This window comes from Mesoplodon mirus (assembly GCF_964341445.2).
Source record: "Mesoplodon mirus genome assembly, chromosome: 2".
NCBI classification, from domain to species: domain Eukaryota; kingdom Metazoa; phylum Chordata; class Mammalia; order Artiodactyla; family Ziphiidae; genus Mesoplodon; species Mesoplodon mirus.
Genome location: NC_138977.1, coordinates 218848291 through 218870354, shown reverse-complemented (window position 1 = coordinate 218870354; position 22064 = coordinate 218848291). Strand labels below are relative to the sequence as shown.

The 22064-nt window shown below is 46.2% G+C and overlaps 1 protein-coding gene across 1 annotated transcript; it reads left to right on the top strand.

The window, feature by feature from the left end:
* Nucleotides 1–13199: 13199 nt before the first annotated feature.
* Nucleotides 13200–21831, top strand: PRDX3 (peroxiredoxin 3). Its single transcript, XM_082610315.1, has 7 exons — nt 13200–13280; nt 14666–14801; nt 16566–16707; nt 17657–17792; nt 18626–18729; nt 20856–21021; nt 21347–21831. Exons 1-7 carry the CDS (start codon nt 13245–13247, stop codon nt 21398–21400), a joined length of 774 nt encoding a protein of 257 aa, XP_082466441.1. The 5' UTR covers nt 13200–13244; the 3' UTR covers nt 21401–21831.
* The last annotated feature ends 233 nt before the right edge of the window (nt 21832–22064 follow it).

Genomic DNA, 22064 nt, shown 5'->3' with positions numbered 1-22064 from the left:
GGTAACAAGACTTTACAGGGTCTTCAGCGGGGGTCTCAACTGCAAGTTCAGAAAAAAGATTCCAGCCGCACGTGACCTCTGTGCTCCTGACACTATAGCAGTTTAACATGATCTTCTTTAGTGAGAAGGAAAGGCCTCTTTCCTGGTGCTACGTTCTGTTAGGAGGGTCCCCACAGTAGACTTACTTGGGCCCTGAGTTGTTACGAAGTTGTTGCCTCCACTGCATGGAAGGAAACTGAGCCTGGGAGAATTAGGTCAGTTGATAAGTGGATGGCAAGGCTAGTTTTTTAGGTGTCTGCCTTCCCTACTCAAAGGCCTGAAATGTGTCTTTTTCATCTTTTGATTCCATTCTCTGTAGAACCTAGTAAGTACCTTATGCACGGTATTTGGCAATGTTTGCTGACTCAGAGCACGTATGCCATGACACAGTCCCACCTAGTCCTCTGGGGTGCTAGTTATTCTGTACTAGTTAACTATCAAAATTCCTACATCACTGCCAGATCAGAGATTAAAAGGGAAAAGTAGGGGAGACTGGCCTCCCGGTATCAGAGGTCAACATCTTAGAAAGCCATGACACTCAGTCCCTGGAATGATTCCATCCGTCTGACTGTACCTCCATCCTCAAATCCAGCTGTCTCCTGCAATCAACCCAGTAGTTAAGCCAATCACACAATTTTAAGGAAAACTAAGCAGACAAATTTCAACTCACTTTTCAGACTTGAATAAAACACAAGCTATTTACCCCCAAAATGGCAGATAGAGAGCTGGGTATTTTTGTTTGGTTCAGTGCTGAGCAATCAGATAGATTTAGATGGTGGAAAAATGCTCACATTGGTAAGGAAATTACACAACAAAAGCATAAAAATTAATTCAGAGTGAGAGGAGGAAAAACAGACTCTTTTCTAGTAATCTACTTAAAAGCCAATGATTTTCTGTTAATATGGATAATGAAAGAATCCAAGCCATCACTGATGGTCTTCATATGACTAGCATCTATCAGGCAATTACATGACCGAAGCCAGGTTCATTTGTTTGAACATGGTAGCCTACAATGAAAATGTGGATAAAATCTTGACAACAAAGGTAGAATTGCTTCTTAAAGAGAAAAAGGAGGTGAGCTGAGTTAAGTGCAATGTTAGGAGCCTTTAAAACCAGATGACTCACAGGTGAGAGGGCTCCAGCAATTTCGACATTAATGCTGCAATAACAAACTTTCTCTGGCTCCAGAGACCCTGAGCCTAATTATCTTTGAGACCTTAATATGAAGCTTTTACTGTCCTAAGATAGGCCACTGTGGGTAGGTGAATATTTAATTGACCCAATAAAAGGAGGGCATACTTGCTCCTTCCTTGAAGTCTTAGCTAGTCAGTTGTATGCTAAATGGAATCTAACAAACACTCGAAGTTTAAAAAATGTAATGCGGGCTTCCCTAGTGGCGCAGTGGTGGAGAGTCCGCCTGCCGATGCAGGAGACACGGGTTCGTGCCCCGGTCTGGGAAGATCCCACATGCCGTGGAGCAGCTGGGCCCGTGAGCCATGGCCACTGAGCCTGCGCGTCTGGAGCCTGTGCTCCACAATGGGAGAGGCCACAACAGTGAGAGGCCCGCGTACCACAAAAAAAAAAAAAAAAAAAAAAAAGTAATGCTTTGCACAGATCTCTTTTTTTTAATATATACTTTTTAAAAATAATTATTTTGGCTGCATTGAGTCTTCGTTGCGGGCTCTTCATTGCAGCAAGTGGGCTTCTCTAGTTGCAGTGCGAGGGCTTAGTTGCGGTAGGTGGGATCTTAGTTCTCTAACTAGAGATTGAACTCAGGCCCCCTGCATTGGGAGCATGGAGTCTTAACCACTGGACCACCAGGGAGGTCCCCAGATCACTTTTTTGACAATTACATAAAATAGAATATAGTATCTAATTTGGAGCAGCTTAATCCCCTTCTGTAGGAGCAAAGGCGTGTGTTCCCTGCCATAGAAATGAGCTTGTGCGGGAACCTGACAGGTTGGAGCACTCATTCCGCTTAGCTGTCATCGACTCCTCCATAGAGAGAGGATGCCATCTAGCATGAACTCTGGAGAGCTGCAACCAGCCCCCACATGGAAAAAGTAAGCCTCAGGTTCCACATTTATGGGCTAAAGTGAGGCCATGAGTGTGCTAGGCCACTCAATGCAACGCAAATAGTCCCCACGTGCTGCAAAGGGAATTCTGCTCATGAAGTGGTTATTGGGTCATAGAACGTTCCTATTACTTGTATCTCAAGCACCACAACCCTCATGTGCTCCAGGATCCAACTGGGATTCCAAAGAATTCCCTCCTGTCCAGGCTGAATCTGGCCTCTCTGCGTTTTGGGGGGGCAGGGCGGGGGGGGACGGTTCGCTTGTTTTTATTAAGGACTCAGGATATTCATTCCATTAAATGGCTGGACCGTAACTCCTTTAACTAGTTGTTCACTGATGAACATTTTTTATTATTACCAATCTTTTGCCATAACAAGGAGATGATTTTTTTTTAAAGTTGACGAGTATCTTTTTTCCTTTTGTCATCTACCTTTTAAATTTACATACAGTAAAATAAAATTCACTCTTTTTGGTGTTTAGTTCTATGAATTTAGACAAATGCATATACTTGTGTAACACCAACACAGCCAAAATATAGAACATTTCCATCACTCCTGATTTTTTTTTTAAAGGAGTAAAGTACTGGTACATACATAATTACATAGATTAACTTTATTTATTTTTTTATTATTTATTTTATTTATTTATTTTTGGCTGTGTTGGGTCTTCGTTGCTGTGCGCGGGCTTTCTCTAGTTGCGGCGAGCGGAGGCTACTCTTCATTGCAGTGCGCGGGCTTCTCATTGCGGTAGCTCCTCTCCTTGTGGAGCACGGGCTCTAGGCGCACGGGCTTCAGTAGTTGCAGCACGCGGGCTCAGTAGTTGCGGCTCATGGGCTCTAGAGCACAGGCTCAGCAGTTGTGGCACACAGGCTCAGTTGCTCCGCGGCATGTGGGATCTTCCCGGACCAGGGATCGAACCCGTGTCCCCTGCATTGGCAGGTGGATTCTCAACCACTGCGCCACCAGGGAAGCCCCACTCCTGATTTTTTTAACGTTCTTTTTTTCTTTCCTAAAAAAAAAAAACTGAGTTCCTGAAAAAGTTAAACAGAATTAACACATGATCCAGCAATTCCACTCATAGGTATATACCCTAGGAACTGAAAACTTGTACACAAACATTCATAACAACACTATCACAACAGTCAAAAGGTGGAAACAGAGGACTTCCCTGGCAGTCCAGTGATTAAGACTCTGTGCCTCCACTGCAGGGGGCACGGGTTCAACCCCTTGTCAGGGAACTAAGATCTCGCATGCCTCACAGTCAAAAAAAAGGTGGAAACAATTCAGATGTCCATCAACAGATTAATGGATAAGCAAATTGCGGTGTATCCGTACAATGGAATATTATTCAGCCCCAAAAAGGAATGAAATATTGATACATGTTACAAAGTAGATGAACCTTGAAAACATTTTGCTAAGTGAAAGGAGCCAGACATAAAAGGACAAATGTTTTGTGATTCCATTTATATGAAATATCCATAATTCATAGACACAAGAACACAGATTGGTTATCAAGGGCTGGGATAGGGTGAATGGGGGAGGAACTGCTTAATGGGTCTGGGGGTTTATTTTGGGGGTGATGAAAATGTTCTGGAACTAAAGGCAGTAGTTCCCCAACATTGTGAATGTACTAAATGTCACTGACCCATTCCCTTTAAAATGGTTAATTTTATGTTGTGTTAATTTTACCTCAATAAAAATATAATTTTTAAATTCAAGTAATAGTTGAGGAATACTTGGATTAGACCTAGTGATTAATAATATTAATATGCTAAACAACAAATTACAGTTTACAAAGTGCTTTCACCTACCTAACGAGTAGGTAGGTATTATAATTCCTTTTTTTTTTTTTTTTTTTTTGCAGTATGCGGGCCTCTCACTGTTGTGGCCTCTCCCATTGCGGAGCACAGGCTCCGGACGCACAGGCTCAGCGGCCATGGCTCACGGGCCCAGCCGCTCCACAGCATGTGGGATCTTCCCGGACCAGGGCACGAACCCGTGTCCCCTGCATCGGCAGGCGGACTCTCAACCACTGCGCCACTAGGGAAGCCCTATAATTCCAATTTTATAAACAAGGAAATTAAAGAGATATAACAGGCTGGAGAAATAAAGGATGCATAACCAGAAAGCTGTAGGATTGGGACTCCAAGACCAGTCCCTGGTTCTACGTGCAGCGTTGTTTCCATTCTACTGCATGATCTTCTAGAATGATAGGGAAGTTGCAGCATTTTTACCATGTGCACTGATCTTGCAGGAAAGAGAGAATATTGGCAGGAGACCTAGAGTCCAGAGAATAGTTGACTGGACAGAGGGAGCGGCAGAGGAGAGGAGGAAGAAATTCACAAATAGAGGACTGGAACATTGGCGTGCTGAACAAAATTACAAGGGGGTGGTGGGCAACAGGCAGGCTGTCTCGTGTCGGGGTGGAGTGTGACTCCTCTGAAGGAAAGAGGCTTTGAGCCATGATAAGCACTCCCGGTTAGGAAACTGCAGATTAGGAGCTTCACTACCCTGCTGGCCTGGAGGGGCTGCCCCCCTGCTCCCCCCACTACCCCTCTCATCCTCCCTCCTCTCTGAGACGTCAGTTTCCCATTTGGGAAGGACCAGAGACGAGACAAAAACAAAAGCATCTTTATTTTCAGCACAACCTCTTGTCCCACCTCTACTCAACCTCTCCCCCTCTGGCCCCCAGCATCCCAAACCCTTGGGGAAATTAAAAGCAGCTTCTCCTTGCACAAGACTTGGGGGCCCTCCCTTAAGTAGCCGTAATAGAGCAGGGAATTGGAGGCCATAATAATGCTTTGAAACCGGTGAGGTTGAGTGTAAATGTTCCATGCTTCATGACGAGGCACCAATATTTCTGAAATGATAATGACAAAAGGCAGTCACAGACTATTTAGGCGAACAGTGTTTTGTTGTGGTTGTGGTGGAGGTGGAGGGAAAATTCATCTGAAACGGAAGAAGGCTCTTTTATTTCGGGAAAACACTTTCAGCGGCTTTTAGTTATTTTGAAAATCAAGCCACTTCCCACTCTGGAATGGGAATACAGAGGAGTTGAACTGTGCTGCATATTCTCTAAAAAGATGTCTTCATCTGGGGAGGCTGATCACTGGGGATTCTTTCTGGGAGAAGCCAAGGTGAGGGTGGGGGAGGGCTGGGATGAAAAAAGAGGCAAGATCAAGGGTGCCCCATACGATATTCTCCCAAGTGAACAGATCCCTGAAACATGGGGGAAGAAGGGGTATTGCAAAGGAGAAGATCGTGCCACAGGAGTGCCTGTGGAGCGGGGAAGGTGACAGAGTGTATGAACAGGATAGCTCACACCCTGCTTTATATTTGCCTTGTCTGCATTGTCATTTCCGTCTGTTATCCCCAAGCCTTCAATTTAAAACGATCGCTCATCTCTGCTGGCATCCAGGAATTGAGAAAAAGGCATGTGACCACCCTGGGACCCAGAAGTATATACAGGAAGCCCGGCAGCAGCCCAGAGAAGCTTCTGGAGCAAGGGCAAGAGGGGAGCTGAGAAACCCGGGGCAGTTTTTGCAGTGCTGGTACATGATGTGAAGAGCGTGCCTGGGATCAAAATGGACAAGATGTAAAGACCCTTTGGGACCCCCAAGAGGTCCTGGGAATAAGGACTGGTAAAAAGCTGGACTGCTTTCTAATCTAGGCTAGTAGGGACTCTGGTTGTTGGACTCTGAGATGCTAATGTCAATGACATTTTTAGTAACCCAACATGTCAGAGCAGAATCTAACAATCATATAAGGTGTCAAAATTATCATTTGTTACTTCCTTCCTTTGACATTTATTGATCCACTGTTAAGTAGGAAGCAAAGTTAGTCACCATGGGATGAGCAAGACCACAAAGATGAGTAAGGCACACAAGTCCTACCTTTAAACAGCTTCTAGGTGCTTTGCACCAACCAGTCATATGCAAGAAACTGGAGTAGAAGATAGATCAACGTGAGAAGTACAGACTGCTGCAGAAAGGACGCTTTAAACTGTTTGGATTCAGTGTTGGCAAAACGTCCTAGAAACTGTCACTTTCACTCATTGTGGAGGGAGTGTAAACTGGCACAGCCCCTCTAGAAGGCAATTTGGCAACACGTAACAAAAATTATAAACACACACACGACCCTTAAAGCAGTTCCACTTCCAGAAATATACCCTAAAGAAATAAGTAAGAATGTGTGCCAAGATTTGGCTACGATGATATATAAAGATCACAGTATTAGTTATAATATGAAGAAAATTTTGAAACAACACAAATCTCCAACAATATCAGTTTGGTTAAGTAAATTATGGATCAACACGTCTTCCTGTCAAAAATGTTTAACCTGACTTGAGTGATGAGGAAATAGCAAACAAGTGAACTGAGGGACATTCTACAAAAGAGCTAGCCAGTGTCTCTTAAAACAGTGAAGGTCAAGGAAGATCAAGAAAGACTGAGGAACTATTCCAGCCTAAAGGAGGCTAAAAAAACAAGACAACTAACTGTGATGTGATGAGTGATTCTGGATTGGGTCATGGAGGGCTGAGGGGGGCTAGCTCTTGATGTAAAGAACACTGTTGGGACAGTTGATGACATTTGAATATGGACAGTGGATTCAATAATAGTGGGTCAATGTTAACACCCCTGATTTTTTTTTTTTTTTTTTACTTCTGGCTGCTCTGGGTCTTCGTTGCTGCACGCGGGCTTCTGTAGTTGCGGCAAGCGGGGTTACTCCTCATTGCAGTGTTCAGGCTTCTCATTGCAGTGGCCTCTTCTGTTGCAGAGCACGGGCTCTAGGCAAGTGGGCTTCAGTAGTTGTGGCACGTGGGCTCAGTAGTTGTGGCTCGCGGGCTCTAGAGCACAGGCTCAGTAGTTGAGGCGCATGAGCCTAGATGCTCTGCAGCATGTGGGATCTCCCCAGACCAGGGCTCGAACCCGTGTCCCCCGCACCGGCAGGCAAATTCTCAACAACTGCTCTACCAGGGAAGCCCAACACCTCTGAGTTTGATCGTTGTAATATGTCCTTATTATTAGAAAATATACCCTCAAGTATTGAGGGGCTTTTATTTATTTATCTTATTTTTTCAAAAAATTTTTTCTCTTTATTAATTGTATTTATTTATTTATTTTGGCTGTGTTGGGTCTTCATTGCTGTGCACGGGCTTTCTCTAGTTGCGGCGAGCAGGGGCTACTCTTTGTTGCGGTGCGCAGGCTTCTGATTGCGATGTCTTCTCTTGCTGTGGAGCATGGGCTCTAGGAGCATGGGCTTCAATAGTTGCAGCACACGGGCTCAGTAGTTGTGGCACATGGGCTTAGTTGCTGCGCGGCATGTGGGATCTTCCCGGACCAGGGCTCGAACCCCTGTCCCCTGCATTGGCAGGCGGATTCTTAACCACTGCGCCACCAGGGAAGCCCTTGAGGGGCTTTTAAAAAGTGAATTAGCCAGTTATTCAAGCTGAAAACCAGGAGAGCCACCAGAAATGATTAAGAAAGGAAACATTAGTCAAGTAACAGTTCAAGGTAACAGTAGAAGGTTTGTGATAAAACACAGAGGATTGATCGCCAAGCGAATTATGTTGATGATAACTGTCAAAGGCATTCAGGGAAAGGAGATGTCAGCTGGGATGGGGGGATGTGTAATCAGAAGTGGCTGCATATGGTGAGTTTTTAGCTAGATCTTCAACCAGATTCATCTAAATTTGCCAGGAGCCTGTCATGTGCCAGGCACGGTGCTAGGGTCTGGGCATGTAACAGTGAGCAAGATGGGCATGGTCCTTGCTCTATTGGGGCTTTTATCTTGGGAGGGAACCCAACAAATACCCGGTAAGCAGACAAAGTAACTGTAATTTCCAACCAAAGGAAACAAACAAGGACCAAGCAGGTAATAACAGACAAGGTCATTAGGGAAGTCCTCTTGGTGAGGACCACAGCTAAGCCATGACCTAAGTAAGGAGGAGGAGGTAGCCAGACCTGAGCAGAGAGCAGTCCAGTCAAAGAGCACAGCAGTTGCCAAGGTGCAGGCTGAGTGTTGGGGAAGGAGCAGTAAACCAGCGTGGCTAGAGCAGGAATGGGGTGGGATGGGCCCCAGATGAGTGGTCTGGGAGGAGGCAGGGGCACAGACTGTCTAGGGCCCTCTATGAATTGGGGTTTTACTCTAATGAAACAGGAAGCCATTGAGGAGTTTTATGTAGGAGATGAAACGACCTGGTTGGGGTTTGAAGAAGAACCACGGCTGCTGCTGAGGATGAATTAGAAGGAGGAGGTGAAAGCAGAGAGACTAGGTAGGAAGCTGCAGGGCCCATCACAGGAGGGGGAGGGGAAGCAGGCAGACCAGGGGTAAAGGGGTGGGCCTCGTGCCTGTACTTTTGCAATGTCTCCAGATAGAGCTCTACGGGCCACTACAGAGAGGCTGACAGGACTGAGAAGGGTGGCATTCATCCTCTACCTGACAACCTGCTTCCCAAGACCAGCTCTCCCAGCATGGAGTGAATTACGAATAAATATTTCTACCTAAATCCTGTAATCAGTCTGTGGATAGCATTCTGTATTACAATTTTTGTAGTGCCGTGTCTGACTTTGGGTTCTCCTAGACCTTGAGACTAGGATTCAATGCAAGGAGCTTGTCTGGGAGGTGCCGGAAGTGCAGGAGAGGTGGGGGAAGTCATACAGGAAAGCAGCCAGTAAAGGTGTGTTAAGAAACCTCCATGAGTGACCAGCTTAATCCCTGTGGAAACTCTGGGAACGCACCTCAGCTTGTCTACCCAGGAGTAGGGGAGCTGGGCTATTTTTACACCAACTCTCTCCACCTGGCCACTGTGAGGGCTGCTGGGCAGGGGTGAATTCTCCTAAATTTCTGTCTTTCCACAGGGATGGGTGGTCCGGCCTTCCCCAGTTCTGAAAGGCCTCAACACAGAGATGCAGGTAAGGGCAGTAGGGAATCTCCGGAGTCCAAAGAAGTTGCAGGGCCGGAGGGACACAGAGACATGGGACAGAATTGTGTGGACTTTGTGTTGGGTTTTCTTTCCCTTTTAAAATAGACCTCACATCATGGAAGTGACCTAAGCCTTTTTGATCACCAAGAGGCCCTAAGAAGCTGTGAAAATTCCAGGGGAGAAATGATGGTGGCCTAGGCTGAGGTGGTGGCAGTGGAGGTGGAGAGAAGACCGTGTATCCTTTGGGTGCTGGTCGGCTGGGATGGTGGTGGGGGGCGCCGTGAGGCATAGGTTTGAGGAGAGAAAGCAAGAGTTTGGTCTTGTGTTCGGTAAGTCTGGGCTGAGTAAGAGCTATCTGAGTGGAGATGTTGGCAGGCTGGACGGGAGACAGAGCTCTAAACAGGGGACAGGTGGCCGAGGGCATGGGGAGGGAGGGATGACTGGGCGGGCACAGAGGATCTTTAGGGCAGTGGACTATTCTGTATGATGCTCTAGTAGTGGATACCTGTCACCACATTTGTCCAGACTCGTAGGCTGTACAACACCAGAGTGAACCCTAATGTAAACTAAGGGTGACAATGACATTATCAATGTAGGTTCATGGATTGTAACAAACGCACCACGTTGGTGTGGGATGTAGATATGGGAGCGGCCGTGCAGGACTGGGGACAGGGAGGAAACGGGAAGTCTTCTGTACTTTCACTCAATTTTGCTGTGAACCTGCAACTGCTCTAAAAAATATGGTCTACTGAATAAAGAGTGGGGGGAGAGGGAATAGGCGGGGAATAGGCAATAAAGACAGGAGGCGAAAGGCTCAGAAGGAAGCCGAGGTGTGTCGGGGTGGCAGGAAGGGAGCTGCCCTGTGAGTGAACACGAAATGACCAGGGACCTACAGTGGGCAGGCCCTCCCAACCCAGCCTCACAGGAAGCTTCACAAGAAGCCTGTGAGGTGAGTGTTCCTGCATGGAGACTCTCAGACTTGGGAAGGTGAAACAATCTGTGGGTCCGTGGGGTTTGTTTTTTTTTTTTTTTTGGCTACACCACGTGGCTTGCAGGATCTTAGTTCCCCGACCAGGGATCGAACCCACAGAGTCCTAACCACTGGACCGCCAGGGAATTCCCCATGGGGTTTTGAATGGAGGACAAGTTAACTCCAGCCACTACTCCGCTGCCTGCCCTTGAGGAGCTCACCATGGAGCAGCACGAGGCCATGCAGTGGGAATCCAGGGGACAATGTTCTCAAGAGAGGCCTTTGCCAGCAGACATGGCTCGGTGTTGAGACTCCATCTTCCCTGAACCCAGGGGCCCTCGTCAATGGGAAGAGAAGGGAAAAAAAATGAATGCTTTTTGCCGTGGAAAGAGGAAGAACTCAGCAAAACCCAGAGTAATGTTTGCCATCTCTAATTGTAGCCCTAGTTACCAGAATATTAACTTGTGGTTCCAGGGAGGTATTTTCCTAATCATCATAAAAATTAGCATATATCTTTTCATTTGCCTTTCCCTCGACTAGGTCCAAAAATTCTTCTCCCAAACTCAAAAGCAAGAATTTCAATTATTTTCTACCCTTTCGGTAATGAGGACAAGTTCAGTTTGTCTTTTTCCTTCAGGGGAACAATCTGTGTCCTTGTTGTGGCAGCTAGAGAAAACTGAATAAAGAGATGTCTTTTCCAGAATGAATGTGGAAAGAACGTTTTGGCCACCATGTCAGCCACCTCTTATTCATTCATGTGAAAAATTTTTCTGAGCAGTTGCTATGAGCCAGGCGCTAGCCTAGCCATGGGGACCACGGAGCTGAGTAAGACATGAGCTCTACCCTCATGAAGTTCACAGTATGGTTAAGGTCTAGAGAAGACTATAGAAAATTCCCATGTGATGTGGCAAGAGCAATGAGAATGAGAAAAACATGAGAAATGAGAATGAGAAAAGCTTTCTAGGTACCTGCAAGGTTTCTCTAACTAGACCCATGGGGGAGGTAGTCAGGGAAGGCTTAGCAGAACAGTGCTCAGACACCAATACTCATTAAGATTATCTTTTCTTGGAATGAACAAGTGGAGGACTCTGCTTATCCTCCCAGGGGAAGTTCTTGGCTGTAGCCTGAGATTTAGCTGAAGGCCACTCACTTTGCAATTCTGAACAGGCTTGAAAGGCTCTAGTATGAAATTCCTTCTGGGCCTCTGGGCCTGAGATTCTAGGTTATTTCATTCCTTTTAGGACAAGGGAGATAAGCTTTAGACAGATATCAGCAGACCAATGTGTCCAATGAAGAGTTCTCAGTTCTAATTGTCCCCTCGCCAATGAATCCCTGTGTGACTTGAGGCAAGCTGTTGAACCACAGGCAATTGCTTCAGCTTTCTGTTTAGAAAAGAAGTGATAAGCAGTGAAACGTCCTCTCCAATGGCCAAAAGATATGGGAATTGGGCTGCTGTCTTGGGCCTGTAAGCAGATAAGGTGGGGGGTCCCTGGAGAAAGAGAACCAGGCATAGCTTTCTTGACCTAACAGAAGCCATTTTTGGCCTAAGCTATTTTGTGATCTAAGCCTGGTCACAGAACTTGCCCTTGAACAGGTGTCAGTAATTAATGATCTAAAGGGAACAGAAGAATGCGGAAACAAATTACTTTATCAGGCAAGAGAAGAAACTATAGCAAAGATAAAACATCAGTTGTAAAGACTTCCAGGTCTGTTTCAATGTTTAAGATTGGCCTGAAGCATTCAACCACCAGATCAACTGGAACCTAAAGCTTGGACTTGGGGACTTCCCTGGTGGCGCAGTGGTTAAGAATCCACCTGCCAATGCAGGAGACACAGGTTTGATCCTTGGTCCAGGAAGATCCCACATGCCGCAGAGCAACTAAGCCCATGTGCCTCAACTACTGAGCCTGTGCTCTAGAGCCCACGAGCCGCAACTACTGAGCCCGTGTGCCACAACTACTGAAGCCTGCATGCTTAGAACCCATGCTCTTCAACAAGAGAAGCCACTGCAATGAGAAGCCTGTGCACCGCAATGAAGAGTAGCCCCTGCTCGCCTCAACTAGAGAAAAGCCTGCGTGCAGCAACAAAGACCCAACACAGCCAAAAATAAATATTAAAAAAATAAATTAATAAATAAATTTTTTTTAAAAAGCTTAGACTCTTTCTACCACCCAAGCCCCTTCATGAATATGCATGTACCCTTAGCTTAAAACTTCCCCAGTTTTCCTGTTTGAGGAGATACTGCTTTGGGAAAGATGCCTGGTGTTCTCCTTACTTGCTGCAAGTAATAAATCCTTCCTCCTCCGTATCTTTGCCTGGGTTGTGTCTTTTGGCTCCACACCCAACAAGAGGCAAACCTGGTTTTTCAGGTAACAGGCCTGGTGTTTGAAAAATACTCACTTAGAATCTACATTGTCACACTTACTGTAGGGCCGCTGTATGATTTTTATCATGTTTGATGAATTTGCTTCAAAGTACCCTGCTCACCACTGAGAAATTGGCTTTACTAATCAACAGAAAACAAATTTTAGATATGTCCTAATTCTCCCAATTTTGGCTAAAGAAGCCAAAATGGAAGCCCATGCATCATCCTAAAGGTTCTGAGGACAACACAAACCTTTATGTGTCTGACCCACTCATCTTATTAACGGACTAAAATTGCATTCGTAATTTTTTTTTTTTTGGCCACGCCATGCAGCATGCTAGATGTTAGTTCTCCGACTAGGGATCACAACCTGCGCCCCTTGCATTGGGAGCTCAGAGTCTTAACCACTGGACCGCCAGGGAAGTCCCTGCATTAATAATTAATTCCATTTCATCCAGAAGCCACAAGGCTACACCTCTGGCTGAAACAGGAAAGGGATTCTTTTACAGAAACAGTAATCCACAGGTTCACAAAAAGTAGCAAATATGGAAATATCTATCTTCCCACCTGGATTAGACCTTTTTAGGTTGGGGCGACAAATAGAAATAAAGTGTCGCTTTCCCAAGCATGCAGCTACTTAGAAGCTTTAACAGAAATTAGCTCCGTATGAATCTGGGTCAAGGGACCCGACCACTGTGACGTTTACACGCGGAGGATCCCCAGAAGGTTAGGAGGATGCAGCTCTTCCCAGCCGCGGCTCCGGCCGGGCCCCGCCCCCGCCTACCGAGACCCCGCCCCTGGCCCCGCCCTCCATGTAGACCCCGCCTTCTCTGCTTCTCCGTCTGCCCCGTGGGTGCCGTGCACCCTGAAGATGGCGGCCGTGGCGGGAAGGTTGCTCCGGGCTTCGGTGAGTGGCTGGCGGCGGGGCACAGGCGCGGAGACACTGTGGTGGCTCCGAGAACGTGCTTCCCTGATGGGATCCCGCTTCCCTGCGGCCTTGGGGCCTTTCACCCTTCTTGGAGGATATCGGAGGGTAACGGACCAGAGGCCTGCTCCTCTACGGAAGGCTCCCTGCGCCTGCGCAGAGCCGCCCTTCCCCCACCCCAGCCCTCTTGTGTTCCCGTGCCCAAGTCCCTTGCGCTCCAGGTCGTGGGTCCCCGGTCCTCTCTCCACCTAAGCATCTGGCTCTCGATGCAGGCGACCTGGCCCCTGGTCCCGGTTCTGTAACCGACTCTGTGACCTTGGACAAGTGACTTCTCCTTTCCGAACCTCGGTTAACTTTCCTCACCTTAACAAAGAAAGATGTTTCCGTGAGCAGCCACTTAAATGCTGGATGAAAACCAAAATGCCAAAGTAACCAAAGTGCTTACGTGCAAAAGGCGCTTTTCTCCTCCCCGCCCAGAGCGGTCCCTGCTGTTTTCTCCAGGCAGAGCCTAGTACCCTCTTGCTAGCCGCCCTCCCTTTCTCGTGGTGGGGTTCAGCTCAGGCTCTTTCTTCTTCCTGAGTCATGCTGGACCCTGAAATTGAGCAAACGTTTCCCTTGAGCCCTGTCCAAACTTTCCCAGAGGCTGAACTTTGCTCTGTTTGCTTCTCTGTGGAGCTGGAAGGCCCTTGTCTTTCCTAGGGAAAACCTTGACCATAGTAGAACATGCTCAGCAGATCTGCTGGTAAAGGGCTTAATACACAGGGCCTGGCCAAGTTTTCCGGTTTCTGAATCCTCTGGGTTGCTCTTAAAAGCATGGAGTCTTTATGTTCTTATAATTCTCCTCTGCCTTGCAGTCTTTTTTTTTCCCCCATTCATTAATTTATATATTTTTTTAACAAAAATTATATATTTGAGGTGTGCATCATGATTTGATACACGTAATGAAATGATGACTACAGTCAAACCAATTGACATATCTCTTCACATAGTTACTTTTTTGTGTGTGAGGAGTACACCTGAAATCTACTCTTAACATATTGCCAGCTTCAATACAGTATTATTAAGTATAGTCAATATGCTTGTACATTAGATCTCAAGACTTATCCTACATAACTGCAACTTTGTACCCTTTGACCAACATCTCCCTTTCCTCCTCCCCAACCCCCTTTACAATCTTGAAGGATGAGGAAGCAAAAGGGAATTTTAAGAACATGGAGACTCAATCCACGCTCTTAGAGTTTGGAGTTTGGTATTTTTGTTCACAGGAATAAGGACAGCCGAGGCCACTACTGGCCTGATGCCCGCTCAGCAGGGATTCAGCCACCATTCTGGGAATACTTCCTAATTTAAAGTGTTTCTCTTTTTAGCTTGTCCGACACGTGAGTGCCATTCCTTGGGGCATTTCTGCCTCTGCAGCCCTTAGGCCTGCTGCTTCTCGAAGAACGTGCTTGACAAATGCACTGTGGTCTGGTTCTGCTCAAGCAAAATTCGCCTTTAGCACCAGTAAGTGTTGTTATTCTTTGGTTTGAACCAGAAAATGGCAACGTTTGTCATCTCTGAACAGGGGCTCTGAACCCTGGCGGTATATTAGACTCACCTAGGGAGTTTTTGCAAACATACCACTGCCCCAGTCCCACCCCAAACAAAATGAGTCAGTCTCTGGGGTGAGACCAGAACATCAGTATTTTTTAAAAGCTCACCAAGTGATTCTGATGTGCAGCCAAGGGCTGAGAATCACTGAGGCAATCTGCCCTTGTGTCACATTTCCTTGTTGGTTCCAGAGGTTTTAATCCCGTGTTGAGGAACTTGAAGTGGGGTGAGAACACTCAGAGGCCTCTGGGCCTGCTGTGTGTGAAGGGCTGTGAGCTGACTGGGGACTGAGAGTGCAGCTCCTCTAAAGGCTTTTGGATTCAAACTTGTGGGCTGGCTCCACTTGGCCATGCTAGGGGGATGCTAGCAGTCTAATGGACTGCTCCATGATCTGAGTGACGCACAGCTATTTCTTGAGATTTACACTCCATTCTCTAGAATATGAGGGTTGCTAAGTACAGCCTCAGATATTTGAAAATGCCTCCTTTAGATCTATCGCACCTTTTAAAAAGTGTGTATTTAGGGCTTCCCTGGTGGCGCAGTGGTTGAGAGTCCGCCTGCCGATGCAGGGGACGCGGGTTTGTGCCCCGGTCCAGGAAGATCCCACGTGCCGCGGAGCGGCTGGGCCCGTGAGCCATGGCCGCTGAGCCTGCGCGTCCGGAGCCTGCGTTCCGCAACGGGAGAGGCCACAACAGTGAGAGGCCCGTGTACCACAAGAAAAAAAAAAAAGAGTGTATTTAACATGTAATGGTTTGGAGGGATATAGTTTAGCAAACCCTTTGTTTGTGGGTGAAATGTTCTGAAAAATTTTACAATTTTACTTCCTCGGAGCTTTAAGAAATTTCTGGTAGCGATTTGATGCCACAGGTTTAAAACTTTCCTTGTCACCTGTCCCAAACCCCCCTGCCAACAGCTCCTCCTGTTTCTGAAGCCAGACATCTTGACCCTTGGCCTCCTTTGTCCCGCCTTCCCAGGTAGAAGCGTGTCCTCTCCAATTCTGGCACAGCTCTTACATCCTTTCCTTTCTTTCTGTTCCTTCTGCTGTACCCTTTCCCTCCACACCTCTCACTTAGATGCCTGCAGTCACCTCCTAACATCAGGCTCCCCCATCCCTGTTCCTCTCACTGTCCCCTGCAGACTGATCTTCCCGAGAACAGCTGACGCATCATCCGTCTCCTACGCGAAAGCCTCCAGTGATTCCTGTATCTCTTCTTTTAAGAACAGATTCATCGGCCTGATGTATAAGCGCCCTTGCAGCATGGCCTTCACCAGCCTCGCCTTGTCTCCCACACGTCTTCCCTCCATGCACACCTGCTCTCTACATCAAGCTCTGCCACGGGCTGTTCCCCACACCTGCCCTGTTCTTTCTTTTGTGCCATTAGCCCTGGTCTTGGCAAAATCCGAACCATACTTAGCATCCACCTCCAGGCTCATGTTGTCCTTAATTCTATGTTCATTCCATCCCTACTATCTCCTGTCTTTTTAGTTAGTTTTCACAGCACTTTGAATTTGTGTACAGTCTAGAACTATGAAAAGAGAAAAAATTACCTAAGATGTACAATTGAACTGAACTTTTAATTATACTATGAATTAATTACTGAGAGGATTAAATAAAATCAAATAAGTGCTTGGCTTAACACATGAACTATGTATGTGTGTGTTATGTTTTGTTTTCAGGTTCCTCCTGCCATGCCCCTGCCGTCACCCAGCATGCGCCCTATTTCAAGGGTACAGCTGTTGTCAACGGAGAGTTCAAAGAAATAAGCCTTGATGACTTTAAGGGGAAATATTTAGTACTCTTCTTCTATCCTTTGGATTTGTAAGTGTATTTTCTGTGATGCTTTAATGTCATTCTGAGATCAGGCAGAGACCTCTGCCTCCCCGCTGACATTGCCTGTCTCTAGTTACTCTTGTCAAGGGGAGGGTTGCTGCTGACCCTTCATCACTGATGGCCTTGTTGATACAGTTTCCATCTGTAGCTAATTTACAAGTGATAAATATAGGGGGTGAAGTGGCATTCCTCTTAATGGGGCAGGGGTTTAATGTGGCTCTGTTTTATGTACGGACCCTGGAGTAGTGGTTCCTGTAAGCCAGTCTGTGAGGAAGTTTTCACTGGTTCGGGGGAAAATGAGAAAAGTAAGGATAAAATGAATTTTCTCATGAAGCTACTTTATTTAGATAAAATTTTGTCTTCTTGGAATATGCCTCACCTACCCCCATTTTTCTAATACGATTCTTAAATAGAAAGGTGATAAATCTTTTTTTTTTTAAACTGGAGTATCACTGTGACCAGGAGTCCAGTGAGGATGGTTAACCATTTTGCCTCTCTCACCTTTAAGCAAACTGAACTCGTTTTTTTAAATTAATCATTTATTTATTTTATTTTTGGCCGCGTTGGATCTTCATAGCCGCGCGCGGGCTTTCTCTGGTTGCGGTGAGCGGGCTTCTCACTGCGGTGGCTTCTCGTTGTGGAGCACGGGCTCTAGGCTCGTGGGCTTCAGTAGTTGCAGCACACAGACTCAGTAGTTGTGGCTCATGGGCTCTAGAGCACAGGCTCAGTAGTTGCGGCGCATGGGCTTAGTTGCTCTGTGGCATATGGGATCTTCCTGGCCCAGGGCTCGAACCCGTGTCCCCTGCATTGGCAGGCGGATTCTTAACCACTGTGCCACCAGGGAAGTCCCTGAACTAGTTTTTAGACACCTATTGTTCAGATTTTAAAGCCTTGTTTTTCAATTCTCTGATGAAAATGTCTACCCTTTTTCCCCTAGCACCTTTGTGTGCCCTACAGAAATTATTGCTTTCAGTGACAAAGCCAATGAATTTCACGATGTGAACTGTGAAGTCGTTGCAGCGTCAGTGGATTCCCACTTCACCCACCTGGCCTGGATAAACACACCAAGGAAGGTATAAACATCATTCACGCTGTGTCTGCACTTGTGATCTTAAAAACTCAAATGATCCCATTAAAGACCAACGTAGAAGTTGTTAAAGCATGACTAGTCTGAAATGGGCTATTTGTCAGGCCTAGCCTACTGGCAAATTCTGTTAAACTCCACCCATATCTCCTTTAACATTGCATGTATTTACCCCCCACTACACTTGTATTTTCCAGAGTACAAACAGTAGCAGAGAACAGACTCTGCGGGGCAAGGGAACAGCTGGGGTCCATTCCCCTCTCACCGGTACCCTGTAGGTCCCCGGGACCCTGCGAGCCATGTGGGACAGTGATTAAGTTTTCTGATTTCACTGATCTCCACGATCAGTATTCTTGCCTAGAAACTTGCTTGGGAGAATCATAATTTCTAGCTATGCTGCTGGACTATCTATCAAATTATTCAAAGTATTCTTTTTTTTTTAAAACTGGTCCATTTTTATGCTTCAGAAATTAATCTTCAACCAGAAGGATACTATAAGAATTAGAAAAAGAAAGGTCTGTAGTATCAGCTGGGTTTAAATCCTGCCTCTGCCCCTTTCTAGCTGCGACCTGGAGCAAGTTACTTAACCTTTGTGTGTCTCAGTTTCCTCATCTCTATACAGTGGTGGTGATGATAGTAGCTACTCCAGGATGCTCAGAGGAGGAAGTGAGACAACAGAAAGAGCCTAGAGCCGCGCTCGGCCCATTGTTGGTGCTCAGTTCCTGCTGTCCGTTGCCACTGTCAGTCAGACATCGTGTGGCCTGGCTGAGGATGCTGTGGGAGCCACAGTATAACAACCAGCCCTGTTTGCATTTTTATTAGAATGGCGGTTTGGGCCACATGCACATCACACTCTTGTCAGACTTGACTAAACAGATTGCCCGAGACTACGGTGTGCTGTTAGACGGTCCCGGCCTTGCACTACGGTAAGATCCGTTTCTTAGGAACTTAAAATTGGTTTTCATGTTTAGCATCATCCTACTTCAGAGGGGATTTATAGACACCTTGGTAGGGAATTTTTAGAACCCCAAATCCTTAATTTGTCTTTTAATAAGCACTGATGGATGCCTCCTGCAAGGGTTGGCAGCCTTTCAGAAATGCTGAGACATGTGTGCCCCCTGCATCACCCTGGGCCTGTTTCTGAAGAAGGATATCATGTCTTGATGGTCATACTGCTCCACTCTCCCTGACTGTCTGGGAGCCACTCCTGGTGGTGAAGCCATCAGACTGTTCGGAGATGGGGGGCGGCCAGCAAGGGTAGGAGTCAGTTTTCTGGAATGGTTAGGATCTTGTACAAGCACTGGAACCGGACCAGAGTTTGAATTTATTTAAACTCAGCTACTTAATAGCTGTATGACTTTGAGCAAGATACTTAACCTCTTTGAGTCCCATCTTTCCTGTAACTACAATGAGAATGTACCTCCCAGGTTGGTTGTGAGGATTAAATAAGGTGAGGCAGCTACAGAGTTTTTGGCACAGGTTCTAGTACCTGTCCCAGCCTGTCAGCCTTGCTGGGAGGGATGAGAACTTACGCCTTAGAACTGGCGTCTTGATGGCTGCTGAATGAAGGAGGGATTGGGCAAAACTTTACGTCCAGGAAGGAAGCGGGAACCCCACTTTGATGCGCCTCACAGCTTTGCTGGGGGCTGGCTTGAACCCGCTCACCTGCTTGCTCTCGTAGCTGACGTCTGGCCTGCTTGGGTTACACCCGAAATTTTAGCTCCGGGAGCCACCTTGGAGCTTGGGCCTTTTTGACTCCAAGGGGATTACGGTCTTCCTTTAATAAACTAAAGCCTAGCTTTGACAGAGGTGGCAAGGGAAGGAGAAGAGTGCTGGCATTGTCCTCCCAGGATCCCCCCCCCCCGCCCCCGTGTAGAGTCGTGCTAATTTTGCAGTTACCTCCCTACTGGTTTCACTATCAGGATTGACAAAGGGAGAGGAGTTGAGTCTGACTTGTAAGATAAGGCTTTCCTTCTGGAGTCTGTGGGCCCTGATCCATCCTAGCTCTGTGTCTGCATCTAAACGGTGGACTCCACCTTGGCTCCACCCTGCTGGGGCATGCACCAGGACCCCTTAGCCTCAAAGCCTAGACCCCCAAAGGCCAGGCCCAGGGAGGGAGAACCACCTTTTTATCTTCTGAGTTTTCTCTAGCTTGCCTTTTTCCTGAGTGATTAACACTTGGAATGCCACACCCTTTTAAAGATGGACTGTTAAAAACCTAGGAGTTTTGTGACATCTGCATATGTCATAGTAACACCAACACACATGGAAGACGAGCACAGAGCCCAGGGTGGGTCACCTCATTACACTGCTGACAAGTGATAAAGAGTGATGGGCTTGGACAATCTGACAATAAAAATAACAGCTAGAAGTGACTGAGACACATCAGGTATATTTAAATCGATGATTTGAAGAGTTTCAGGGAACCAATTCATTATTTTGAAAACTATTAATAATGGAATAGTACTAAGCACTCATTCTGTCTCTCCTGTACAAACTGTACCTCAGGGTAACCAAAATAAACAAAAGTGATGGGCTTGGTTTTTCCTTTAGATTTCTGCTCTGCATAGCCTCAAGGCCAGTGAATTGTCCCATGGGATTTTCCCCCCCCACGCAAGAATTCACTCATTTCATAAGTACTTACTGAATACAGATAAAATACATCTCTGTCCCTTCCCAGCTGCCTATGGTTTCTTGCCCAGATTTGACGCAGCAGCCCAAAGAATGCTTTACTACGTCACTGATAAGAAGTCTTTGCTCTCTGTAGTTCAGTGACTTACAGATTCTGCGACATATAGGTCACATTTGTAAATGTGACCATACTGCCTGTTTTCCATGGTGGCCTTGTCCAGTCCTGTCTTTGTTAAAGCATCTGCCATCAAGAAGAGATGATAAGCTGTTTGTATAGCAAGGAAAACCCCATTTTTAAGCATATGATAGAGTTTATTAATAAATGCTCTATCAAGGATAATTAAAGACAAAAAGGGTAGAAGTTAGAGTCTTTCTAGCTCTGGTAACGTTGAAATACTGATGATGATAAATTCTGATGCAGAGGTCTCTTCATAATTGACCCCAATGGAGTCATCAAGCATTTGAGCGTCAATGATCTCCCAGTGGGCCGAAGTGTGGAAGAGACCCTCCGCTTGGTGAAGGCATTCCAGTTTGTAGAAGCCCATGGAGAAGTCTGCCCAGCCAACTGGACACCAGATTCTCCTACAGTAGGTTTCTTTCCCAAAAGCAATGGGACCCCAGCAGAGGGTCCCGGGTCCTCACTACCTCAAGGGCTGCTGGCCTGGAATATCCACGGAAGAAGCCCACCCTTGGAGCAAGGGTGTAGATGGTGTGCAAATGGGTGAAGCTGGTGCAGGTGGGGGCGGGACCAGGCACCAGGCAGGCTGTTAGTGTAAGTTTCATCCAGGTATTTTAAAGGAAACACACCAATCTTTAAAAAGTTAAAGAACTTTAGATTAAAAATTGAGGGCTTTCAACTCACTTTTGAGATCATAAAGTCACTTAACCAGTGAAATGTTTTTGTATTTTCAGATCAAGCCCCATCCGACTGCTTCCAAAGAATACTTTGAGAAGGTGAATCAGTAGACCATCCCATGTGCACCTGCAGCTTCCCACACCAGAAAAGAACCACAGCTGGAACTCACTTTTAGCATTTCAAAGATTATTATTTATAGAAGGCAAAAAAACAATTATGCTTGTATTCATAAATATTACTCTAAATGTTTTGTTTTTGAAACATTGGCCAAGGCTTTCAAAATGTGGTTAGTTACTAACGTAAGGAGTCCTTTATTGGCAGTGTATGGATGGATGGCTAGTTGCTATAGAATGTGCAGTTCCCCTATTTCTTGGATCATGTCTTCAAAGGGAAAAGGAAACAACTCTTCCTTTATCAGCCTTACTTGAACCTTTGTGTACACTAGAGTAGTATGACAGGCATCAAAAGCTTCTGATCAAGGGTCCTGAGATTTTCTTCTTGACTTTCTTTGTATTAAACTTAATTTTCTTTTAAGATCATAGTTTTGTTAGCATCGATGGTCTAATTTAACACTTGCAGGACTTCCCTGTTGGTCCAGTGGTTAAGACTCTGTGCTTCCAGTGCAGGGGGCGTGGGTTCGATCTCTGGTCAGGGAACTAAGATCCCACATACCATGCAGTGCGGCCAGAAAAAAAAAAAAAAAAAAAAAAAACACTTGCAATGAACGTGTATGTGATTGAAGCAGATGTGAATCATGTTTTTTAAAAAACCACC

Bases quoted from the DNA above. Each gene is read 5' to 3' on its own strand.
- PRDX3 (XM_082610315.1), top strand. From the start codon at position 13,245: ATGGCGGCCGTGGCGGGAAGGTTGCTCCGGGCTTCG. The intron at 14,802-16,565 runs GTAAGTGTTGTT...TTTTGTTTTCAG, and splicing joins AAAATTCGCCTTTAGCACCA to GTTCCTCCTGCCATGCCCCT. The intron at 21,022-21,346 runs GTAGGTTTCTTT...TTGTATTTTCAG, and splicing joins GGACACCAGATTCTCCTACA to ATCAAGCCCCATCCGACTGC.